Source organism: Microcaecilia unicolor, chromosome 14 (assembly GCF_901765095.1).
Source record: "Microcaecilia unicolor chromosome 14, aMicUni1.1, whole genome shotgun sequence".
NCBI classification, from domain to species: Eukaryota; Metazoa; Chordata; class Amphibia; order Gymnophiona; family Siphonopidae; genus Microcaecilia; species Microcaecilia unicolor.
The window spans coordinates 16,003,735-16,028,819 of NC_044044.1; the positions used below are offsets into that span (position 1 = coordinate 16,003,735).

Here is a 25,085-nt window from a genome sequence, read left to right on the forward strand (position 1 = left end):
TAGTTGGGGGAAGGGGAGGTTGGGAAGGGAGGGGAGGTTACTAGACTACCAGGGAAATTTTTTTGAAGTGGAGAAAAAGGAAGGTCAGTTTGGAGAGGGAGGGTAATTGTCCACTTTCTCACAGTTTTTAACTTATCCTTCTAGTAGACTGACAGTTCGTTCTGCCTCTTTTTTAAAATTAGGTTTTCCTTCTGTCAAAAATGTGCAATGTAAAAGTATACACGATAGTCCTTTTGCTTATCAATCTTGCAAGATCTGGAATATTATTCCTGTCTTTATTCGAACAATTCCAAATTATTTAAAGTTTAGGAAGGCTTTGAAGACCTATTTGATAGATATTAAAAATGTTTTTATTAATTTAGTATATCTTTTTGTAAACTGCTTTGACTCCTTGGTTGATTTAAGTGGTATATAAACAACGGAATGGAATGAAATGGAGGGGGGGGGGTGGTCACTAGACTACCATTGGAAAGATTTCTTTACATATCAAGGGGGAGGGCAGGAAGCTATTGAGGTTGGGGGTTGAGAGGGGGTGCTGCTACACACCCGCTCCTCTAAACAAACTCTTCTATGCTTCTCCTGACCTGGCAAAACGTTTCCCATGTTGCCTGCACTTCAAAAACTTTATTTTTCCGTCTGCATGGCTGCAGAATTGGTAATAACCGCATTACCATTCATTTTAATGCGATGTGCAGTCATGGTTTCCGTACAAGTTAATATCCGTACTGAAACCCTTTCTGCATTGCTCAGTCAGTAAAGTCTGTAGTAAAACCACGCTAAACCCGTGGTAACACTTTCTGCGTTGGTCCGTCAGGAAGTCTATTGCTGGCACATGATGCGGCAAGATGGAAGGAACTGAGGGCCAGATGCATTAAACTTAACGAGCCAGCAACGTGGTTTTTAAACTGGTTCTAGCCAGTTTAGCGTGCAAGTAGTAAACCAGGACATGCACAAAAGGGTTCTCCGAGCCATTTTCCTGTCACGGTAGCAGCTAACGAAAACGGAATGCAAATGAGCTAATTACTATGTGAATGCGATGTGACGCACTACCGTTTCCAACTCCATGCACCTTGGAAAACCTAACGGGAGGTCTGCATCTCTCTGTGACCTTTCAAGTGCCTAACACTTGGACGTCCTCCACTCAAAAAAAAAAAAAAAAGGACGTCCCTAACGAACACTTGGACGTTTTTTTTCTTCGGATTTTGTGATGGGCGTCTTTCTCTTGGATGCGTTTTTCTTACAACTAAGGTGCCAGAACTGAAATGACCACCACCAGAAAGAATCGGGGATCGGGACGTGCGAGGACGTCCAAATCAAAACTATTTGGACGTCCCTTTCGATTATGCCCCACAGCGGCTGTGATTGGCTGAGAGAGACCTGGAGGGGCATAATCGAAAGGGACGTCCAAATAGTTTTGATTTGGACGACCTCGCACGTCCCGATCCCAGATTCTTTCCGGCGGTGGTCATTTCAGCCATGTAAGGAAAACAGGTCCAAGAGAAGGACGCCCATCACAAAATCTGAAGAAAAAAACGTCCAAGTGCTCGTCAGGGACATCCTTTTTTTTTTTGAGAGTGAGGACGTGTATGAAGCCGTCTTTGGCATGCGCATAGCAGCCAGCATAATGATTGGCTGCTCTGCGCATGCTCAGCTGGCCGACTGGCTTCCCCTCCTTAGGAATTAAATCGCGTGGAAATGAGCTAACAGCGAGCAGCTCATTTGCTTGCGATTTCCTTCATGCATGCCCGTTTTTCGCTAAGGGATCAGTAAGGGAAGGGCTCTTTTCGTGGAGTTAGTGCATCTGGGCTGTCTGTCTGTAGCTGGCGATAGAGGAGAAAGGCAAAGATAAGAGTGATTTACTTAATGAACAGAGTTCCCAAGGAGGGAGTGTAAGGAGAGATAAGAAAGGAGAGATAATGAGAAGCTGCAGAATGAGTCCACTTGTAAGTCAGAGGAGTTTGAAGTGTATCTATAAACAGACAGGGAGCAAATGAAGTGACTTGAGGAGAGGGGTTATGTGAATTTTGAACAGGTTGAAGTGGAGAGAGAGGGTTCAGTAGCAGTGCCGTAGCGAGGGCTAATGGCACCCGGGGTGGGTCGCCGCTGCGCAACCCCCCCCCCCACCGGACCGCATTCTTACCTGCGGGAGGGCCGATCCACCCTGAGTGCACGTCACTCGGCGCTGCGTCGGCCTCGCTGGTTCCCTGCTCTCTCTGTCCCGGAACAGGAAGTAACCTGTTCCGGGGCAGAGAGAGCAGGGAACCAGCGGGGCCAGCACCCCCCGAGCGCGTGCACCCGGGGCGGACCGCCCCTCCCGCCCCCCTTCCTACGCCACTGTTCAGTAGGAAACCTGTGAGAAGCAGGTTGTGCTAGCCTATGAGAATGTGAATAAGGAATTTGGTAGTGTCCTTAGGAAGGAAGGGACAAATTTTGGTGATGATATAGAGTTTGGTGCCAAAGCAGTGCTGCTTGGATACTATAGCGAAATTGGTATTTCTGATATCGCAAGTCCTCCATAGAAATTATTCTTGCTGACTGAGTGACTGGATATTACATTTTATATTGATTTTCATGGACCCCTGTTGCAAGCCATTAGGCTGAAACACAGCCTTTGTCAGGTGTTTTGTCATTTTAATAAAGTACCATTTTTAAACGCTATGATTGCACATTTCATGGTTTGGACTTTGCATCTTTTCTCCAATTTTGTTTCTGTATAGAGAAGGAAATGGCAAGATTTTATAAATCTATTGGATTTGTGCAGAGAAACAGTGAGAGAAGTCAAAGATGACCCCCAAGGGTGCAAGCTAAGGAGACCAGCAGGATGAAAGGGTTATGAACAGAAATAGAGAATAGGAGAAGCAGAGAGGTGATTTGGGGGGGAAAATAAGAATCTCTGTTTTGGCCATGTTTAGTTTCAGATGGCAGCTAGACATCCAGGCAACAATGTTAGATAAGCAGGCTGAAACGTGAGCCTGGATTCCTGGTGACATTTCTGGTGAAGAAAGATAGATATAGGCGTCATCAGCATAAAGATGGTACTGAAAACCATGGGAGGAGATCAAAGCACCAAGGGACAAGTATAGAGAGAGAAGAGAAGAGGTGCCAAGGCAGATAGTGGGATAGCCGTGGAGGAAGATCCATCAGAGCATACACTAAAAGTGTGATGAGAGAGATATGATGAAAAAACAAGACAAAATAGAGCCCGAAAATCCAAGTGAGGACAGTGTATCAAAGAGCAAGTCATGATCAATAGTGCCAAAAGTAGCAGGTAAGTCAGGAAGGATAAGGATTGAGTAAATGCCCTTGGGTCTGGTCAGGAAAAGGCCACTAGAGATTTTGATAAGAATTAGTTGTATAGAATTTAGAAGGCGAAGGCTACAGTGATTAAGGATAGCTTGAAATGAAAAAAAAAATGTCAAGACAGCAACGGTGACCAGCTTGTTCAAGTAGCTTGGATCTGAAAGGCAGGAGGGAGATGGGACCACAGTTGGAAGAGCAGGCAGGGTCCAGTGAAGGTTTTTGGAGGAGTGATATTTCAAGGCATGTTTGAAGATATCAGGAGCAGTTGCATGGGAAAGCAATAGGTTGAGGATAAGACAAATGGAAGAGATGACAGTAGGGGAGCTAGAGTTGAGTAGATGGGTGGGAACGGGATCAGAGGAACAGGTGGTGAATTTTGAGGATGAGCAGTTTCCTCTTCTGTGACTTTAGAAAAGGAAGAAAAGGATATGAGAATGGAGTGGGGGATGGAGGTGACTTGATGGAGAATGCAAGGTTAAACGTGAACCTTATAATGGAAGTACTCCACCATTGTTTGGGCAGGAAGTGAAGGGAGGGTTACAGGTGGAGGCACTTTGAGGAGGGCGTTCACTTGGCAAGAGGCAACAAGGGTCGGAGGCAAGACACTTTGTTAGACATAGTACATTTGTTTGTCAAGTGCAAAAGCATACTGGAAGGAGATCGGGAAGAATTTGAAACGTAAGAAGTCAGAATGGATGTGGGATTTTAGCCAAAGGCACTCAGCAGAGCAGGCACAGGAACGTAGGTAACAGATTCTGGAGGTCAGCCAAAGCTTGGGTTTGGTATACCTTAAAGGTTATCAATAGAAATCAAACAAAATAAAACATGGAAAAGAAAATAAGATGATACCTTTTTTATTGGACATAACTTAATACATTTCTTGATTAGCTTTCGAAGGTTGCCCTTCTTCGTCAGATCGGAAAAATCTGACGAATCTTTTCGATCTGACAAAGAAGGGCAACCTTCGAAAGCTAATCAAGAAATGTATTAAGTTATGTCCAATAAAAAAGGTATCATCTTATTTTCTTTTCCATGTTTTATTTTGTTTGATTTCTATTGATAACCTTAAGAGTGGACTAACATGGCTACCACACCTGTATACCTTAAAGAATGGATAATAGGAGGAGTGAGATCCCCTGATATTCAAAGCCATTTAACCGGCCAGAAACAGCACCTGGCCGGTTAAATGGCACTTAACCGACTATCTAGTGATATTCAGCGGGGGATAGCCGGTTATCCCACACTGAATATTCCCAGTTAGTTCCTAGGAGATAATCGACTATATCGGGCGATATAGCCGACTATCCTCGAATATTCAATCCATATCTGGCTATTGTAAGAATCCATATTGGGCTGCTTAAATAACTGATATATCTTTAGCTGGTTTAAAGTTAACCAACTAAAAATAAACTGGATGTTCAATGCCGGTGAACAGGGTATATCATAAAGGCCATGAAAAGGTGCAAACCATACATATTTCTAGTTTTTATTTTAATATAAGCTATTTTGCTTTTCTTGAGCTGGGAGCAGATCTGGAATTGCAAGACAGCAATTTTTTCTGGTAACTACTTTCTAAGGCTGTAGAAATTTGTAGTTTGACATTTTGGCCTATGCTAACTTGTGATAAGTTGCTGGTTAGCAACTAAGAGCCAGAGACTTCTATGACTAAGGACGCCTGCTGTATCCAGATAAACAATCAGAAGGAGAAGTAAGTGGGTGTGGGTAAACCTATAGCCCTAGCAAGAGGGTGGAGGGGGCTAATATGATGACTGTGCATACCGACATAGGTCAACCCATATCAAATGAAAATTTATGCTTATATGCATGACAGGCCCTAACTGTTGGAGGGAATAAATGATAGCATTTGATGGAACATCATTCGTAACAGGAAACAGAATATTCTGGAAAGATGCATATTCATTAGGTAGGAAGGGTAATTATAATTAATATACTGAAGAAAGGAAGAAAAAAGTATTTAAGAGGAAACAGAACTGAGGATGGCGAGCCTCAGCGTGTCCACTAGCAGGTGGACATATTGACAGCTCCCAGGGAAAACTCTGTTTTTATTTGCTACATATTCTACTGTATTGGGAGTTTATTTGTTACTATTTCAGTAATTATTGATTGGCTTCTTTGACAATTTGAATAAACATTTATTATGTCTAATATTTATTTAGTAGCCAGAGCTTTTCTTGCCTGGAATTCTGCCTGGGGGAGTAAAGATTTACTCCTTCAGAAGGTTGCTTCTGTCTCAGAGGCAAGACAGAAAGTGATTTGATGGTGAATAACATCTGGGGAGATTTAGCATCAGGAAAATTGAGTGAATCCATAGGAAATAGAAGAGGCAATACTAATCTGTGGGGATGATTTGATATCACGCACACTATGAGACTTATACCTTCTGGTAAGTGGCTGGATGGTGCATGGTATAGCAGGAGTGAAGGCCCGAGTGGTTCAGGGTGGACCTGGGAGTCACCCCAGAGTATGCTGGGAGGACTATGCAAATGGGTGGCAATCTTCCCTAGAACCAGGCAAGTGGCTGCTTGGAGCACAGGTAGCAGGAGCGGGTCAGGGTGGGACCTGGGAGTCACCCTGGAGGATGCTGGGAGAAATATGCAAATGGACTGCAGACCTCTCCAACACCAGTGAATAAGGCTGTCAGTGCAGCAAAATAAGTTCTGATTATGCAAAACTAAAAAGATCTAGCCTTATTACTCCTTAAACTGCATTGAGCTAGAATGTTCTAGAGCTCCTGCTTTTTCAGTACTTTGACAGCCATATTGTTTGGATATGTGGTTCATGCCTTAATTCACTCTGCACTGCAGTGCCAAATGGATTAAATGATGTTGAATGTTTAACTGATCGAGGGTAGGTAGGAGGAGTGCATGTTCATTTAAATTTTGTGACCCAGCACGTCTGCTGGTCCAAGTGTACCACTTGTGTATCCTATTACAGCCTGCCAGGCCCAGATAGTTAGCTAAAAGTCTCCTGCCTTGGACAGAAGAAAGCAGAATCTCTGATCGACTCTGGCAAAAGTCAGAGAAGTGGTTAGGTTTCACTATTGGTAGGAAAGTTTGAGGGTGTTACGTTGTGGCTTTTGCTGTGTTGTAGCAAGTTGTATAGCTTGGTCACTCCTAAACCCTTCTCAGAAGACTTGTCTGGACACACTTCTCCAGAGCTGCGATTTTGGTTCCAATATTGCAGGTATCCTCCTTATGGAATGCTTTTACACCTAGTTATAAATCTATAGGGCAGATGTATTCTGGAGAAGGTATCTTCATTCTTCTTTTCAAATCCATATAAAGAGCTCAAGGGCAAGGCATGGAAAGTGAGATGCTGGCACTGCTGCGATTATGGGTTAGCCACAACAGGGTGAGAAGGACGTCATAGGACAGGGCTCTGAACAGAATCCCACTGGTTGGGTAGTCCAGTATATCTGGAACTTGTGTTTGGTAAACCAGATGATCCCCAACACAACTGGCATATCATATGCTCACATAAATCCAAATGTGATCATTTCTTGGTATTCCCTAATATTCTTTTTTTAGGGAGATCATTTCCTGGACCCCCAAGCCCAAACATAAGCAAGATTCTGTGACTGGTCTCTACCAGGTTGGTTTGCTGAAGGATACACACCATTGAGATATCAATAAAGTTCACAAGGCCCCCAGATTTACTATTGTCCACTGGGCCCAATGGTTCTTTTGGGCAACTGGAAGACAAAAGGTCTACCTAAACTGCTAAGTGAAGTGCCTTTTCAGACTGGGCAGGGATGCAATGGTAATACTTGGAGGAGCAAGGCTGTGGTTTTGAGTCCTCAGTTGGGAGCAAGCCAACATGTTTCCTACAAGTTCTTTATGGGGCATGTTTGGGTACAGTAGCCCTTGTCTCCAAAATGAGGCCCAGTTCTGACACTTCCGGTATTTCTTCTCTTCTGTAGGAGACTCAAAAGTGGAAGACATCCTTCTGCATCAGCTCCTTGACGTGGTTGCTCACAGCCATAAAGGGCATCAAGAGTGACTCAGGTGTGCTCTTTTCTCTCGGCGTTAGTCACTCAAGTGCATATTGATTTTTATGCATAGATCAATACTTGCCTGTTCCTTCAAGGAGGTCTGTTTGAGCTAATTCATGTTTGATTTTGTCTCCCAGCCCTATGCAGAATTGATTCCACTGTTCAAGTTTATTTCAGGCTGTATCCATCCTCCAACCTGAGCCATACCTAGTTCGAGCTCTGGAACTATCAGACCCTTCATAAAGACAGTGAAAAACAAATGTGAAAACGAAGTAAATAGCAGACGATAACAACCAAAATGGTTCAACTAGTTTGCCTAATTAAGATTTCTCCATTTTTGAGTAGATGCATAAATTCCTATATATAACTCAACACTCTGTCCTTTCAGCCCTTTTCCTGTCCCTACTGTCCCATGTCTTTTGCATTTAGAGCTATAAAAAGGGTTGGTAGAGACTTCAAAATGTCATTTAGAGTCATGGAAAATTAGAGTTGGAAAAGACCTCGTGAAGTGATTGTAGATCTGGAAGGGATCTCAGGAGATCATCTAGATACCCCCCTAATATTCAACTTGTGGTGACCGGCAACTGTTTTAGATGCCAGCTGCCATATCTGCCATGGGTGCTGTTGAATATTCGGATACTGCGGTGAATGCCTGGCACTGTTCCGGTAATGGTGATATTCAGCTCCTATCTGGGTAGCTTATCAGATACACTTACTTATCTGGTTAGTTATCTGGGTAGCAGGTGCCGTCACCCAAATAAATGCTTTTGAACGTCAACCCCTAGGTGTCTGAATTTTGTATATTTATAGTGACTGAGGATCTCAAGGTGGCAAAACAATGGGAAAAGGCAGTGGCCAAGGCCAGAAGGATGTTTGTCTGCATGGAGAGAGGCGTAACCAACAGAGAGAAGGCGGTGATAATGCCACGATACAAGTCATCGGTAAGACTGCATTTGGAGGACGGGGTTCAATTTTGGAGGCGGTGACTTGCCAAGGACGTAGAAAGACTCAAAAACTGTTCAGAGGAAGATGACCAAAGTGTATGGGGTCCGAGCCAGAAGATGTATGAGAAGAGAGTTGAAGACTTGAATATGTGCCTCCTGGAAGAGTGGAGGGACAGTGGAGATATGAAACAGACTTTTAAATACTTAAGCGATACTGATGAACAAAACCTTTTTCCAAAAACAGGGAACTAGAGGACATGAAATGAAGCTGCAAGGAGGAAAACTTATAAGCAACGTCAAGAAATGCTGTTTCACAAAAAAGGTGGTGAATGCTTGGAAGTTGGAAGAGACAAAAGCAGTGACAGAATTCGAAAAGATTGCCAGAGGCAGGTGACACCTTATAGACTAACCAATTTATTGAGGCATGAGATTTCGAGGATATGGAGGATCCCTATCTAGCTAGAGGATGGAATAAAAAGTATAGAGCATTTCCACTAAAAAAAAACAACCCTTAAATTTATTTATTTATTTATTTATTTTTTACAATTGTATCCCGCGCTTTCCCACTCAAAGCGGCTTACATAGTAATAGGGAATGCAGAATACTGGTAGAGAAAGTAGAAGTTAAGTATAACAGAATAATAAAAGAGATAAGTAGGTAGAGATAGGCAATGGAGAAGGGAGAAAGATGGGAGATATAGGCTGAATCAAAGTCGTTGTCGTCTGGATATGTGTTGGGTAGATGTGTTCATAAGATTAGTCTGGGTCATTTGGATAGGCTTGCTTGAATAGATGGGTTTTCCAGTGCTTTCCGGAATGACTTTCATGCTTTCAAAAATGCATGGGGTGGGGGACGGTAAAAATAGAAGAGGATTGGGTATCCTGCACAGCAGTGGCGTTCCTAGGGCGGTTGACACCCGGGGCGGATCACCGATGCGCCCCCCCCCCCCGGCGAAACAACACCCCCCGGGTGCATTTTTACCTGCTGGGGGGTTGCCGCGCACCTGTCAGCTTTGCTCATTCCATGCTCCCTCTGTTCCGGAACAGGAAGTAACCTGTTCCGGGGCAGAGGGAGCATGGAACGAGCAGCGCCAACAGGCGCGTGGCACCCCCCCAGCGGTGTGCACCCGGGGCGGACCGCACCCACCGCCCTCCCCTAGGAACACCACTGCTGCACAGAGAGGCAGGTACGATCCTAGCCACTTTTCTGGGCAGACTGGTCTTCATCTGCTGTCAATACTATGTTAATCTATTAATAACTTACAAAGATTCATCAACTATTACTTTCTTACAGTGTAGTAAATTTAAAACAAATCGGAGAAAATTTTTCTTCACCCAACGTGTAATTAAACTCTGGAATTCATTGCCGGAAAATGTGGTGAAGGCGGTTAGCTTAGCAGAGTTTAAAAAGGGGTTGGACGGTTTCCTAACGGACAAGTCCATAAACCGCTACTAAACGGACTTGGAAAAATCCAAAATCCCAGGAATAACATGTATAGAATGTTTGTACGTTTGGGAAGCTTGCCAGGTGCCCTTGGCCTGGATTGGCCGCTGTCGTGGTCGTGGACAAGATGCTGGGCTCGATGGACCCTTGGTCTTTTCCCAGTATGGCATTACTTATGTACTTATATTAACAGAAATATCAACACTGCCAATGTTACAGGTAGGCACTGAGTGAGTATCATCTCTCAAAGGTGAATGTAGTTTTACCCAGGATTTTATATGTATTTCAAGTCTGCTTTCAAGTCACTCCTGTTGAGGTTCCGCTAGTGGCCTGCAGGAAACTCAGCTCCTGGAACAGTTTTGTCTGGATGAACTCCTGACCTCCGGCCAGCAGGTGTCAGCAGGCTCCACTAGGCTGGCTGGCAGCATGGTCCATCCTGTACCTATATTAGATTAAGAATAATATCCAGCAACTATGACCAGACTGATATCAATGTGACACCATCACCGGTGTCTTCAAAGTCTTTACCATCCTTTTGTGTGGTTGGCTAGTTTACTTCGATCTTAATTTGCTACCCCTTAGAAATTGGAAATTGTAACCTAGGCCTCTTTATGTTTCTATTTCTACCTCTTATCCTTGAGAAGGAAGTGGGACTGTGCCAGGGACTGTGAATGTGCAAATCTCACAGTTCTTTCTGATGTTGCTGCTGTGGTTACTGAAGAGCTCCATGAGGCAGGATGTGGTAAGAGGCCATGGAGAGGATCCATGTGGGGACATAGCTAAAGGGAGGATCTGGGCAGGAGAACTCCAGAAGGACAGCCCCCCCCCCCCCCCACCCATATTCTCTAATCTCCCAGAGGAATCCTGTTATGAAGGATGATGCTACTGCCAGAGCATTAGACACCCTAGGTGACCCTTCAGCATTACGTCTCTTCAGTTATCTTTCAGGCTGCCAGGACCCAACCCCACAAGACTGTTAACACTAAGGAGCCAGTTCTATAAAGGGGAAGGAGAAGAAGATGGAAAGAAGAGAAATGCTGGTCATGGGGAGGGGGGACAGGAGGGAAGGGAGATGCTGGTTCCTGGGCTTGAATGTAGGGAACAGGAGGGAATGAAGAGAGATGCTGACTCCCAGGGAGGGGCAGGGACAGGAGGGAATGAAGAGAGAAGAAGAGGATGGGCAGTGCAAGAGGAATGGACGAGTGAGGGGAGAAGCTAGATATGGGGAGGGATAGGGACACAGAGGGGCGATGCTGGACAAAGGGGAGGAATATGGGCACAGTGGAGATGCTGAAAAGGGCAAGAATAGGGATACAGACAGAAGAGATGCTCAACATGGCAGGAAGATAGGAGCAAGGACACAGAGGGGAGAAGCCAGAAGATGAATGATGGACAAGGAGACTCTGGTAAGAGAATTAAAAGAAGACAGATGAAAGCAGAGATTTGAGACCACCATGATTAGAAAAATAAAATGACCAGACAACAAGGTAGAAAAAGGAATATTATTTCTTATTTAACGATTAGAATATATCATTTTGGGGAATGTACATCTGCTAGAACTGGTATTAGACACGGCTGTGACTGGCGAGAAAAAACATTGGCTTTTAATCTCCAGCATAGTGGTTGGTAAATCTTCAGCTTTGGGATGGGCCACCCTTGGCATCTCTGCCAACCTCAGAGATCTGTCACAAGTCCTTGGCCTTCTGTTCTCCTGGCTAAAAGTACCCAGTGCCACATTCTGCTCAGAGATCATTATGTAGGCCTCCGACCACTTTGATGTTATTCTGTGGCTCTTCTGTAGTTTTGTCTGCTCTGAAGTGTAGGCCACTCTAGTACTCCAACAAAGGCCTTGCCAGTGTTGAGCTGGAGAATTACCTGGCATGTCCTATTTGAGATATTCCATCATTACATACCACAGTATAATCTAACAGTGTAAAATTGCTTTCCTTGCAAAATTTACAGTTTCATTTTCTACAGTATTGGTGACATTAATCAATAGAGATTCGATCAGTACTCCTCTGGAGGGCATTACAGGGGAGAGAAAGGGAGTTTTCTGTGGGTTGGGAGGGACAATTATGACCTGTGATTTTCTTATCCAAAACAGAGAGGGGGCAATTATGGCTTTTAACAGATATAAAATGCAGTCCCTTTGCTTCCAAACAACATTGAACATTTCTCATCAGTAAAACACCAAGATGACTGAGATTTATAATTTTTTATAAAGTATAATATTTAAAAACTAGTATCAGCTGATTCGTTGGTTGTGAAGCCACTGACGCCATTGCTCCGCCCTCGACGTGATAACGTTTGACGCGAGGGCGGGGCCCCAGCACAGTGTTTTCGGTGGCTTCACCACCACGAAGCTTCGAACCGGAAGGAAGTGCCCGGAGGACCTGACAGTGACGTCAGTGTCCTCAGAACGTTGAGGGTGAGTTTTATTATAAAGTGTAATATTTAGAAACTAGTAAAACATGCCCGTTTCTTGCGCAAATGAAACGGGCGCTAGCACGGTTTCCTTCCGAACCTCCCCCCTCCCTACTCACCCCTTCGGCGTTCTGAAGGCACTGACCGCCATTGTTGCGGACCTCGGCACGCCACCTTCAATCTGCTAATTCGTTGGTTGAGAAGCCACTGACGCCATTGCTCCGCCCTCGACGTGATAACGTTTGACGCGAGGGCGGGGCCCCAGCACAGTGTTTTCGGTGGCTTCACCACCACGAAGGCTTCGAACCGGAAGGAAGTGCCCGGAGGACCTGACAGTGACGTCAGTGTCCTCAGAACGTTGAGGGTGAGTTTTATTATAAAGTGTAATATTTAGAAACTAGTAAAACATGCCCGTTTCTTGCACAAATGAAACGGGCGCTAGCACGGTTTCCTTCCGAACCTCCCCCCTCCCTACTCACCCCTTCGGCGTTCTGAAGGCACTGACCGCCATTGTTGCGGACCTCGGCACGCCACCTTCAATCTGCTAATTCGTTGGTTGAGAAGCCACTGACGCCATTGCTCCGCCCTCGACGTGATAACGTTTGATGCGAGGGCGGGGCCCCAGCACAGTGTTTTCGGTGGCTTCACCACCACGAAGGCTTCGAACCGGAAGGAAGTGCCCGGAGGACCTGACAGTGACGTCAGTGTCCTCAGAACGTTGAGGGTGAGTTTTATTATAAAGTGTAATATTTAGAAACTAGTAAAACATGCCCGTTTCTTGCACAAATGAAACGGGCGCTAGCACGGTTTCCTTCCGAACCTCCCCCCTCCCTACTCACCCCTTCGGCGTTCTGAAGGCACTGACCGCCATTGTTGCGGACCTCGGCACGCCACCTTCAATCTGCTAATTCGTTGGTTGAGAAGCCACTGACGCCATTGCTCCGCCCTCGACGTGATAACGTTTGATGCGAGGGCGGGGCCCCAGCACAGTGTTTTCGGTGGCTTCACCACCACGAAGGCTTCGAACCGGAAGGAAATGCCTGGAGGACCTGACAGTGACGTCAGTGTCCTCAGAACGTTGAGGGTGAGTTTTATTATAAAGTGTAATATTTAGAAACTAGTAAAACATGCCCGTTTCTTGCGCAAATGAAACGGGCGCTAGCACGGTTTCCTTCCGAACCTCCCCCCTCCCTACTCACCCCTTCGGCGTTCTGAAGGCACTGACCGCCATTGTTGCGGACCTCGGCACGCCACCTTCAATCTGCTAATTCGTTGGTTGAGAAGCCACTGACGCCATTGCTCCGCCCTCGACGTGATAACGTTTGACGCGAGGGCGGGGCCCCAGCACAGTGTTTTCGGTGGCTTCACCACCACGAAGGCTTCGAACCGGAAGGAAGTGCCCGGAGGACCTGACAGTGACGTCAGTGTCCTCAGAACGTTGAGGGTGAGTTTTATTATAAAGTGTAATATTTAGAAACTAGTAAAACATGCCCGTTTCTTGCGCAAATGAAACGGGCGCTAGCACGGTTTCCTTCCGAACCTCCCCCCTCCCTATTCATCCCTTCGGCGTTCTGAAGGCACTGACCGCCATTGTTGCGGACCTCGGCACGCCACCTTCAATCTGCTAATTCGTTGGTTGAGAAGCCACTGACGCCATTGCTCCGCCCTCGACGTGATAACGTTTGACGCGAGGGCGGGGCCCCAGCACAGTGTTTTCGTTGGCTTCACCACCACGAAGCTTCGAACCGGAAGGAAGTGCCCGGAGGACCTGACAGTGACGTCAGTGTCCTCAGAACGTTGAGGGTGAGTTTTATTATAAAGTGTAATATTTAGAAACTAGTAAAACATGCCCGTTTCTTGCGCAAATGAAACGGGCGCTAGCACGGTTTCCTTCCGAACCTCCCCCCTCCCTACTCACCCCTTCGGCGTTCTGAAGGCACTGACCGCCATTGTTGCGGACCTCGGCACGCCACCTTCAATCTGCTAATTCGTTGGTTGAGAAGCCACTGACGCCATTGCTCCGCCCTCGACGTGATAACGTTTGACGCGAGGGCGGGGCCCCAGCACAGTGTTTTCGGTGGCTTCACCACCACGAAGGCTTCGAACCGGAAGGAAGTGCCCGGAGGACCTGACAGTGACGTCAGTGTCCTCAGAACGTTGAGGGTGAGTTTTATTATAAAGTGTAATATTTAGAAACTAGTAAAACATGCCCGTTTCTTGCGCAAATGAAACGGGCGCTAGCACGGTTTCCTTCCGAACCTCCCCCTCCCTACTAACCCCTTCGGCGTTCTGAAGGCACTGACCGCCATTGTTGCGGACCTCGGCACGCCACCTTCAATCTGCTAATTCGTTGGTTGAGAAGCCACTGACGCCATTGCTCCGCCCTCGACGTGATAACGTTTGACGCGAGGGCGGGGCCCCAGCACAGTGTTTTCGGTGGCTTCACCACCACGAAGGCTTCGAACCGGAAGGAAGTGCCCGGAGGACCTGACAGTGACGTCAGTGTCCTCAGAACGTTGAGGGTGAGTTTTATTATATAGGATGTGTCCTATATATTGATTTTTTTCCTCCATTTTTAAAAACTTCTTTCATCTTTTGCTTGTTTTTTTTTTTTATATCTTTTTCCTCTTGATTAGATGGACCAGTTTTATTACTTAAAAGAGCCCAATGCACTCAAAATGACTTTGGTCTCTGGAGAGCAATGAGCAGAACATAGCTGGGATTTAACCCAGCTGCACCTGTCTTAAATGAAGATGGTCATCAGTTGTATTTTAAAAAGTAGTTTATTAGTGCTATCAAAAATATTTGGGATACGCAAGAGGCAAAGTCACTTCAGATTCTGTGTGCTACCCACTACCCTTCCTACATTAATTATCGTGGGAGCAATTTTTCTGAGCCAATTCCATCATATTTAGCTTCGGGGAATGATTTAGCAAGCTGTAAGAAACTCTCTTCTTTCACTGTAATGAATAACTCCACCTCCAAAATTCTAATACCTTTCTTAGTTTTGAAGCCTGTCCAAAGTTTCACATATGAGAATCACTTTTAAAGGGCCAGTGCTTTATTTCCTTCTACACATTAAGATGTTCGTTATTAACAGTGCATTATTTCTAGCAAAAAAGGTGCCGGTACTCAAATGCCAGGCCATCCTTCAGGGGTGGGGGTGATCACTGAGGGACCCCCCCTCCCCCCCCCCCCCCCCACACACACAATAGCCAGGCTCCCCGCAACCAGTCACAGAATCTATGACAAGGCAGAACTGGTGTGTAGAGCCTGAGCTCTTTCCTTAAAACTTAGGGACCATGGGTCAATTTTAGTAGACAATGGAAAAAGTGCCGGTACTCAGTACCCCCAAGTACCCCCTCAAGAAAAGCCCTGGTTATTAAAGACTTTGGCGTACTGTAATGCTCATATACCTGTGTACAGCTCTCTTCACCTAATCCACACCTAGTTTTCCTTACATTCAAATATTAATCCCTCTCTTACTCAATCAGTCATGCCTTATATACTCATACTTCATATATTCTATAAATGACGCTCAAAATTAAACGCTGTAAAAAAATCGGTGCTAACACTGGGATTCTACATATGGTGCCTTAATTTTCAGGCGGAAATCGAAGCGTACAGTGAAACCTCGGTTTTCGTTGACTTCGGGTTTCGTCGGTTTCGGTTATCGTCGATTTCTTTTTCGCAAAATTTTCGTCTCGGTTTTCGCCGATCGCCTCGGATTTCGTCGGCGTGCCCACGCAGCTAATCTTGCGTTCTCACGTGTTGTTCTTCTGGTGCGTTCTTCTGGGGCGTTTCCGGTTGTGGGATCACACTGCTGCTGTTTTATGACCAAAATTTCGTCATTTTGCCACACTACTGCTGCTGCTCCTCTCTCTCCATCTTCCATACACCTAGAAGAGTCTTCAGAAAGGTAAATGCCATGTTAAATGTTCATTTATTCTATACATTAGTCTTTTTTATTCATTTAAAAGAAAAATCGCTTGTTGCCTCGGTTTTCGTCGATAGTTTTCGGACGAATTATCAACGAAAACCGAGGTTTCACTGTATTCTATAACAGTACCAATTAGTGCTCATTATCGGGGCTGCTGAGAAGGGAGGGCACGGGGGCAAAATTCTCTGAGCCCGGCCTCCACGGGGGTCTGGCACTGGGCCCCGGAGTCTGTCTCCTGCTCCTGTTGGGAACCGGTCCCAGCACACTGGAGCAGGTGAGAGACAGACCACGGCACTGGGCCCCCCTTGAAGGCTAGGGAAGAGCAGATGCACTGACGTAGGGGGCGGGGGCCCCCTATGTCAGTGCGTCAGCTCCTTCCTGGCCTCAAAAGGGGGCCCGGTGCCGAGATCTCATGGCAGCCCCAGAGCAAGTGAGGGGCAGCGGCGGCGACTATGCTCAGGGATAAGTACTTAACTCGTTAGCACTGAATATCGGCTTAATCGATTAAATTGCTGTGGTCAGAAATGAAACCAGATATTCAATGCCGATCGCTGAATATAGCCCGGCATTGAATATCTGGTCTGACTACCAGCATAGGGCAGTCACCACACACACAGCCTGACACCATCTTAATATCGTGCGGATTGACTACTGCTACTGCTCATATTTCCATTATTACCACTGCTCTATCAGCATAGGGATTGGCTATGTATTTTTCAAGCAAAATACTGTCTTTACGGGCATCGCTACAATCTGTCTTGCAGCTGTGTACTATACATGATGATCGGATTACTTCTCAGATAATATTAGGTCATTGCAGTTCTTTTTCATGTTTTAATCCTATATAATAAAAAGCACCTCCAACGTCCTGAAGCTGACTCCGTGGCAGTGAAGCTTTGAAGGGTTCGTGCTTCTGCTGTATCCAACTCCTGCACTGACGTCACGAACTTCCGGGTTCGTCAGAAACAGCACTGACCAACCACAGGATAGCAGCACGAGGCACAACCTCAGCGTCTATAGCCTTCCCTTCCAGTTCGTTCCCTCAAGAGTCCTGCCCTCGTGGAAAGAGGAAATGACGTCAGAAGGCGGGACTCTGAGGGAACGAAATCGAAGGGAAGGCTACAAACGGGCAGGGCTTTCAAAGACGCGGCCGCTTCGACGGAGGTAAACAGGGGAGCGAGGAGACTCGATGGGTGGCTGGAGGGAGGCAGGGGAGCGAGGACAATCTGGGTGGCTGGAGGGGGAGCAGGGGAGAGAGGACAATTACTTGGGTGCCTGGAGGGGGGGCAGGGGAGAGAGGAGAATCGCAGGGTGGCTGGAGGGGGGGCAGGGGAGATAGAATTGCTGGGTGGCTGGAGGGGGGCAGGGGAGAGAGGAGAATCGCTGGGTGGCTGGAGGTGGGGCAGGGGAGAGAGGAGAATCATTGGGTGGCTGGAGGGGGAGAATCGCTGGGTGGCTACAGGGGGGCAGGGGACAGAGGAGAATCGCTGGCTGGCTGGAGGGGGAGCAGGGGAGAGAGGAGACTCGCTGGGTGGCTGGAGCGGGGACAGGGGACAGAGGAGACACACTCACAACCAGCAGTCTCACTCTCTCTCTGTCACACACACACACACTCGCACATTCACTCTCTCTCTCTCACACACACACTCTCTCAAACATACACACTCCGAGAAAAACCTTGCTAGCGCCCGTTTCATTTGTGTCAGAAATGGGCCTGTTTTACTAGTAAGAACATAATCATAGCTAATACTGGGTCAGACCAATGGCAGACTCTCAAATTGATCTCGTATCACAAGTCAAAATTCTTAGTGTAATCATAGACCAATCATTGACTCTCAAATTTCTAATATCATCAAAACGTTCTTTTTATCAAACTTAGATTGATTTACTCTATTCAAAAGTCCTTTGACGAGAATGCTGTTTGTATCTTGATACGTTCCTTTGGTCATTTCTGGGATTGGTTTCAGTAATTCTCTATTACACAGACTTGGGGCCCTGTTTACTAAGGTGCGTTAGCATTTTTAATGCGCCTACAATTAGCGAGCACGCTAACCGCGTAGGCGCCTATAGTACCCTTGTACCCAGGGCCGCTGAGAGGGGGGCAGGGGGGACAAAATTCCACGGGCCTGGGCCTCAAGGGGCAGCCTGGCGCCAGGGTCTCTCCTTCTCCTTCTCCCAGGCTGCCGGCGCTGCAGTCTCCGGTTTCACCGTGCCCGCCCTCGGCTCCATCGACAGCCCCCCTCCGTCCGCCACCGGGCCTCCTGCATTCAAATCGGCAGCGCCTCACCTCCGTGTAAAAGAAGCAGATTGCCTCCCTTCGGGCCCTCCCTCACTGTATCCCACCCTCATCTGATGTAACTTCCTGTTTCCATGAGGGCGGGACACAGTGAGGCAGGTCGCGAAGGGAAGCGATCTGCCGCTTTCACACGGAGGTGAGGCACTGCCGATTTGAATGCAGGGGGGCCCGGTGGCGGACGGAGGGGGGTTGTTGACAGGGCTGGGGGTGGGCAAGTGGAGACCAGGGACTGCAGCGACAGTGGTAGCGATTGGGGGGGGGGGGTGACAGCGGTGGCTCAGGAGGGCGGTAGTGGCCCCAGGGGCTCAGTCAGTCTCTCGGAGGCCCTGCTTGTACCTTATGAAGGCTAATCTTTTTTCTCTTACCTTTCAGCTATTCCATTTGAGAACTAAAGCGGCCATCTTTTCCTCTTATTTTTACATACTTTTCTAACATGAAGGTTGACTGTATATGTTAACATGTGGAGGAGTGGCCTAGTGGTTAGAGTAGTGGACTTTGGTTCTGAGGAACTGAGTTCGATTCCCAGCACAGGCAGCTCCTTGTGACTCTGGGCAAGTCATTTAACCCTCCATTGCCCCGTGTAAGCCGCATTGAGCCTGCCATGAGTGGGAAAGTGCAGGGTACAAATGTAACAAAAATAAATAGATACTATGGGAGATTCTACATGGAATGTTGTTACTATTGGAGATTCTACATGGAATGTTGCTATTCCACTAGCAACATTCCATGTAGAAGGCTGCGCAGGCTTCTGTTTCTGTGAGTCTGACGTCCTGCACGTACGCAGGGTACAAATGTAACAAAAATAAAACAAGTTGCAGCTTATTACCCTGTAATGTGAACCTACCAACTAGGGTTACCATACGTCCTCTTTTAAGAGTACATGTCCTCCTTTGGCCTTCTTCAGATATGTCCTCCAGATTTTTTAATTTTTAGGAAAATGTCCTCTTTTTCTTTTATATTCCTATGGACCGACACACCAACCCGTAGCTCTGATATGGATGAAAAGAGTATTATGATAAATACGACTCAGTATCAGTTTTCTCCATCCGTTAAGATTTTGGGGATATGGTTGGACAATAAATTATCCTTAGAGATGCAAATTAACACTCGTACACAAAGACCTTTCTTTCTGTTGCGTAATTTGCATCACATTCGATCAAGATCATTTCCAATTTATATTAATATTCCCTTATCTCTTGTTTGTCCTGTTTGTCTGTCCTAATTAGATTGTAAGCTCTGTCGAACAGGGACTGTCTCTTCATGTTCAAGTGTACAGCACTGCGTACGTCTAGTGGCGCTATAGAAATGATAAGTAGTAGTAGTAATAGTCTTTGGGATTCCGGAATCTTGCTACTCTTTGGGATTCTGCACGGAATCTTGCTACTGTGGGATTCCGGAATCTTGCTACTCTTTGGGATTCTGCATGGAATCTTGCTACTCTTTGTCCTTATCCCTTACTTGTCCTGTTTGTCTGTCCTAATTAGATTGTAAGCTCTGTCAAGCAGGGACTGTCTCTTCATGTTCAAGTGTACAGCGCAACATACGTCTAGTAGCGCTATAGAAATGATAAATAGTAGTAGTAGTATAGTCCAGGCTTTAATTTTGAGTTTGCTTGATTATTGTAACCTTGCCTATTTGGGGGCTTCTAAACAGATATTTAAGAAACTTCTCACTGTACAGAACGAAGCATTACGTTTAATCTTCTCTTTAAAGAAGTTTGCCAATGTATCTTGCTGTTATTTGAAGCTTCATTGGCTCCCTGTGCAGGCCAGGGTTCTGTTTAAATTTTCCTGTTTTGTGTACAAAATTATATATGGTTTATCCCCACTTTACTTACTGAACCATCTTATTTTTATAAATAAAATTACCGTTACCAGAACATTAGAACTTTTTTTTACTTCTCTAAAAAATGTGAGAAGAACCAGATTTGGGTACTTTTTTCATATCAAGTGGTTTGCTTGGACAAGGCGATTGAAGATCTCTTGATGTCCAAAATCACCTATACCCTGTTCCGTAAACAGATAAAAATGTAATTATTTAAAAATTTTGTGTTAAATCATACTGAATAGAAAATGTAGTTTAGGGATATCTAGTCTTTGTTAGATTATATTTTGTTATTCCTGGAAATGTCCAGCCTTCTTTTATTTAATTTAATTTAATTTTTTAAATTTATTTTTATTGAATTTTACAAAAACAAACAAACAAACATTTTCAATACGGAAACATGCATGATCCGCATTGAACCGAAAGGTATATGACAGAATATAAATTCATTGTTAATGTTAACGAGAGAGAAAGGCATTGCTGATCTCGTCTCTGTTTCCTTGTCGGTTAAATCTGACAAAGGAATTTTCTTTGTTCAGCACAATTTTAAGCTTATGTCATGCAAAGACTTTCACATGTATCTCGGAAGTCAATCAAAGTTGTCGAGTGATATCCATTCTGATAAATAGGGCTCAGGCTCAGTCAAACTCAAATCCGGAAGTTTTTGAAAAGTAGATTATTGTCTACTGCTGTACTGTAAGTCAATCACTGTTTGATGTGTGCTCATTAGCTAAAAGCCATTTACACATTTGCTGCGATTAAATATTTCTTTAGCAAAGGTAGCAACCATTTAAAAAAATTGTGTCCTCTTTTTTGTTTCTGCAAATGTGGTAACCCTACTACCAAGGGACTCATGCAAATCAGCGCTCAGCTTTGCGTAGAGTCTGGGGAAAATATAAAATTTAGTGGAAGAGTACTTTGAGAGAGAGGGGCAGATGGCCCTTAGGGTATGCCCTGGTGTCCCTAGCAGTGGTTCTGTGGAGCCTTCTGAAGAAAGAGGGACAACCATCACAAGGATAGAACAAATTGGGTGGCCCTGCACTTCACTGCTCTTTTCCTCCTCAGCACAATCCTCTGTTATTCTCCTGGATGCAATCATCTCCCCTTCCTCTGCCATCTTCCATCTGAAGTTTGAATACATGGTATCCCGTAGTCTTACACAGGGCCGGTCTTAGCAATTGAGGGGGCCCCGTGCAGACCTATTCGGTGGGCCCCCCCCCCCGCACCTTCCCACGCCCGCCACCTTAAGCCACCTCACCCCATACCTTCATATGCATCCACCACGTTTCAGTAGAGAGTGGCAGACAGTGGCAGCGATTTTCATATCCCGTCAGCTGCCCAGCCCAGAGCCTCCTTGCTTCTGCATCCCACCCTTGAGGAAGCAGGAAGTGACATAAAAAGGGGGCGGGATGCAGCAGTGAGGGGGCTCTGGGCTTGGCTGCTGACAGGATATGAAAATCGCTGCCACTGCCTGATGCACATTAAGGTACGGAGCAGGGAGGTGTTCCGAGACAGGAGGACAGATGTGCCAGAGTTGTAGGGCCCCTAGGAGCGCAAGGCCCTGTGCGAATGCCCCTGTCGCCTCTGTCTAAGACCGACCCTGGTCTTACGGGACATGGTGGCACCACATGGTTAGACTTCAGATTGACCATCAGAAGGGATGCTGATGCAGAAGTGAGGAAGAGTTAGTCACATCCGGAGAGGGGAAAGGATCGTGACGGGGGTCGGAGGTGCTGGTGAGAGAATTGTACAAGGGGTGGAGAGAGAAATGAACATTTTGTGTGGGGGGAGGGGGGGGCTAGAGAGAATCCTACTACAGGTAGGAGTAGAGGGATATACACAAATGTTGGGAAAGGGGCAGGGGCCCCTCACATGGCATAATTTGTTCTGTTCCCTTTTAGGATGAGCCCTGGCCTTTGGCCACTGTACAACCCTGCCAATTCCATCTTGGAATAAGACGATGGGGGCTTCTGAGGTTAATATACCACCTTTCTGGTCCACCGAAGGATCAGTTACTGTGGTTTAGAGCAGTGTCGAGAGGGGTCCTCACTCTCACCTCCCTGAAGGCCCTGTAATTCTTCCAGCAGGAAGTGTTTGCAATACAGGCTGGGGGTGAGATGAGCTGAGGTTAGCTTATCCCTAACTCAATGGCTGTGGGCCGTTAGGTGCGTAACTGCTGGTGTTCTACAAGACGTTCATGTTGAGTGCTAAGCACGCCCCTGCCGCTCCCATGTCCCCACCCCCCTGAGCAGTTGCGTGCGATGGATTTTGTGCATGCCATTTGCGGAATCCTAACTAACAACAGTTACTGGCGTAACTACTAATGAGCAGCTAATTAACATATTAAGTTATGCACCCAACTGACACTATTCCATAACTTGTGTGCGCAACTTTGCGCACTGACCGCTGGATTCTCTGTATGGTGCCCACAGTTACGCGTGCGAATCTGGGCGCATGCCCAATCTGCACATGTAATTTAATTGAGTAACAAGCCAATTGGCACTAATAATTGGCTGCTGACAATCCAACATTGGCTCCCAATCAAAGAACGAATTGCGTTCAAGATCTGCACCCTGGTTCGTAAAATTATTCATGGCGAGGCCCCGGTGTACGTGGCAGATCTCATAGACTTACCAACCAGAAACACAAAAAGGTCAGCACGCACATACCTAAACCTCCACTACCCAAGCTGCAAAGGACTAAAATATAGTAACATAGTAGATGATGGCAGAAAAAGACCTGCATGGTCCATCCAGTCTGCCCAACAAGATAAATTCATATGTGTATACCTTACATTGATTTGTACCTGTCTTTTTCAGGGCATAGACTGTATGTCTGCCCAGCAGGATTCCCCGCCTCCCAACCACCAGTCCCGCCTCCCATCACCGGCTCTGGCACAGACCGTATAAGTCTGCCCTCCACTATCCTCGCCTCCCAACCACCAACCCCTCTTCCCCCCACCGGCTCCGCCGCCCAATTTTGGCTAAGCATATGCATCCAGCTTCTCCTACATAAGCACACAACTATGGAATGCACTACCAAATGTCATGAAGACAATGCACGACCTAACAAATTTCCGGAAATCATTAAAAACCAATTTGTTCGAAAAGGCATACCATAACGATCCAACCTAAACACCTGAACCCTACAACACAACGAAACTTATACCAGATCTGGGCAAAACTTAACTCTCCCTCCTTGACTACCTACTTTACTCTGTCATTTATGTAACTTTAACGCAATACCACTCTGTATTTCTCAAACCGGAATTGGCGATCGCCAACACGGTACTATGTAAGCCACATTGAGCCTGCAAAAAGGTGGGAAAATGTGGGATACAAATGCAACAAATAAATTATTGGTGTTGGCAACCGTTTTGGATTTACGTATGCACCTTGTTAAGCGCTATTCTATATTTTTTCAGCACGTAACTGAAAATGGAGCGTGGCCATGAGAGGGTCATGGGCGGGTTGGAGTGTTCACTAAAGATGCACGCAGTATTATAGAATTCGGGGGATCTGCGCCTCATTTACACACGAGGATTTAGCTCAGGTTGGGCGCAGATCCCGGCGCTACTTAATATTCTATAAATGGCACCCAGCTCAGAGCATATTTTTTCAGACCCCAAATTCTGGTGACATTTACTGAATCTAGGGCCCTTCTACTAAAGGGTGGGTTCAGGGCATTAGGCTTGCCACGCATCAATCCAGAACTACCGCAGGTTCCCAGTGGTAGTTCCCACCCTAGCATGTCCCATTTCCAGCAAGATGCTGCCTGAGGCAGAGCTAAGATTTTGCCCCCCCCCCCAGGCCAAGATGCCACCCCCTCCCCCCCACCGTTCACGGTGTTTACCTGTTTCGTCACGTTCCAAACCCAGCAGCAATTCCCATATGCTGCCCTGCCACCGGCACTCCCCTTTACTGCGGCTTTGACGAAATAGGAAGTTACATCAGAGAGGCGGGCCACAGTAAAGGGAAGAGGCGGGTGCCGGTGGCAGGGCAGCGTATGGGAATTGCTGGCGCTGCCGAGTTTGGAATGCGAAGAAACAAGTAAATGCTGCAAATGGGGAGACCGCTCCCCGAGGACTAGGGAGATGCTGCCCTGGGGCCTCAGGTGGCCTAATGGTTGGGCTGCCCCTGGCTGCCTATTTGCCACTGGGTTAGTGCGGGAGCCCTTTTTCGCCACCTCAATAGGTGACGGTAAGTGCTCTCCCCCGAAATGATCGTGTTGTAAGTATTTGACTTACTGCGTGGCCGTTTCTTTTCCAGGAAAAAAAGAGACAGCCTTTTACCTTCTGCGGTAAAAGGGAGCCTCAGAGCACATTAAAAGCACGCACTGATGCTAACGCAGGCCCTCTTTTACTACAGCTTAGTAAAAGGACCCCCCTAGTCCTTTGCGTAAAATTGGGCCCATAAGTTTATAGAGTTATGGGGTGTGTGCTACAATTTCTCAGATGAAGTTCTACTGGCTGGCCTACAACCAGGAAGAAGTTTGACCTCCCTAGATTTGCTCCAGGCCTTGTCACTTCTCTCTGGGACAGTAAGAGGAGAAACACCCGGAAGGAGAACCTTGCCCCAACCTCTCCAGTTCCCACTTGAGGGAGTGAGGACCCACAGAAGTCTTTAGAAGACCCTGATGTCCTTCACGTCGTCAAATTCTGTGAGTTTGTGTTAGCGTAGGAGGAGCCTTCTCTGCTGGCTTAGTGCCCAGGGTTGCTGTTGCCGTCGCTGTGGCTCAAAGGAGACCACAAGGGCAGCCCTGCCCAGGTACAATTTATGGTAAACCAAACAACTTAATCTAATTCCCACCTATCTCTCCGGTAACAATTATACAATACCATACAAACCAGAGTACCAATTTAAAGAGAGTTGTGAGAAGACTGACCTCGAAGAATATACACAA

General features: G+C 46.4%; 1 protein-coding gene across 7 annotated transcripts in view; it reads left to right on the forward strand.

The window, feature by feature from the left end:
• The window catches only part of LOC115457495 (neuroligin-2-like), a 118,080-nt gene that overhangs the window by 48,125 nt on the left and 44,870 nt on the right, over window positions 1–25,085 (forward strand). Inside the window, exon 6 of one of the 7 annotated variants that reach the window (XM_030186927.1) lies at window positions 17,284–17,293. The exons of 4 other annotated variants lie outside the window; for them this stretch is intronic. In XM_030186927.1, the coding sequence (XP_030042787.1) occupies window positions 17,284–17,293 (10 nt within the window). Of the gene's footprint in view, window positions 1–15,491; window positions 15,502–17,283; window positions 17,294–22,824; window positions 22,837–25,085 lie in introns of all 7 variants that reach the window. 2 more of the 7 variants (XM_030186924.1, XM_030186926.1) reach the window with 2 other exon arrangements.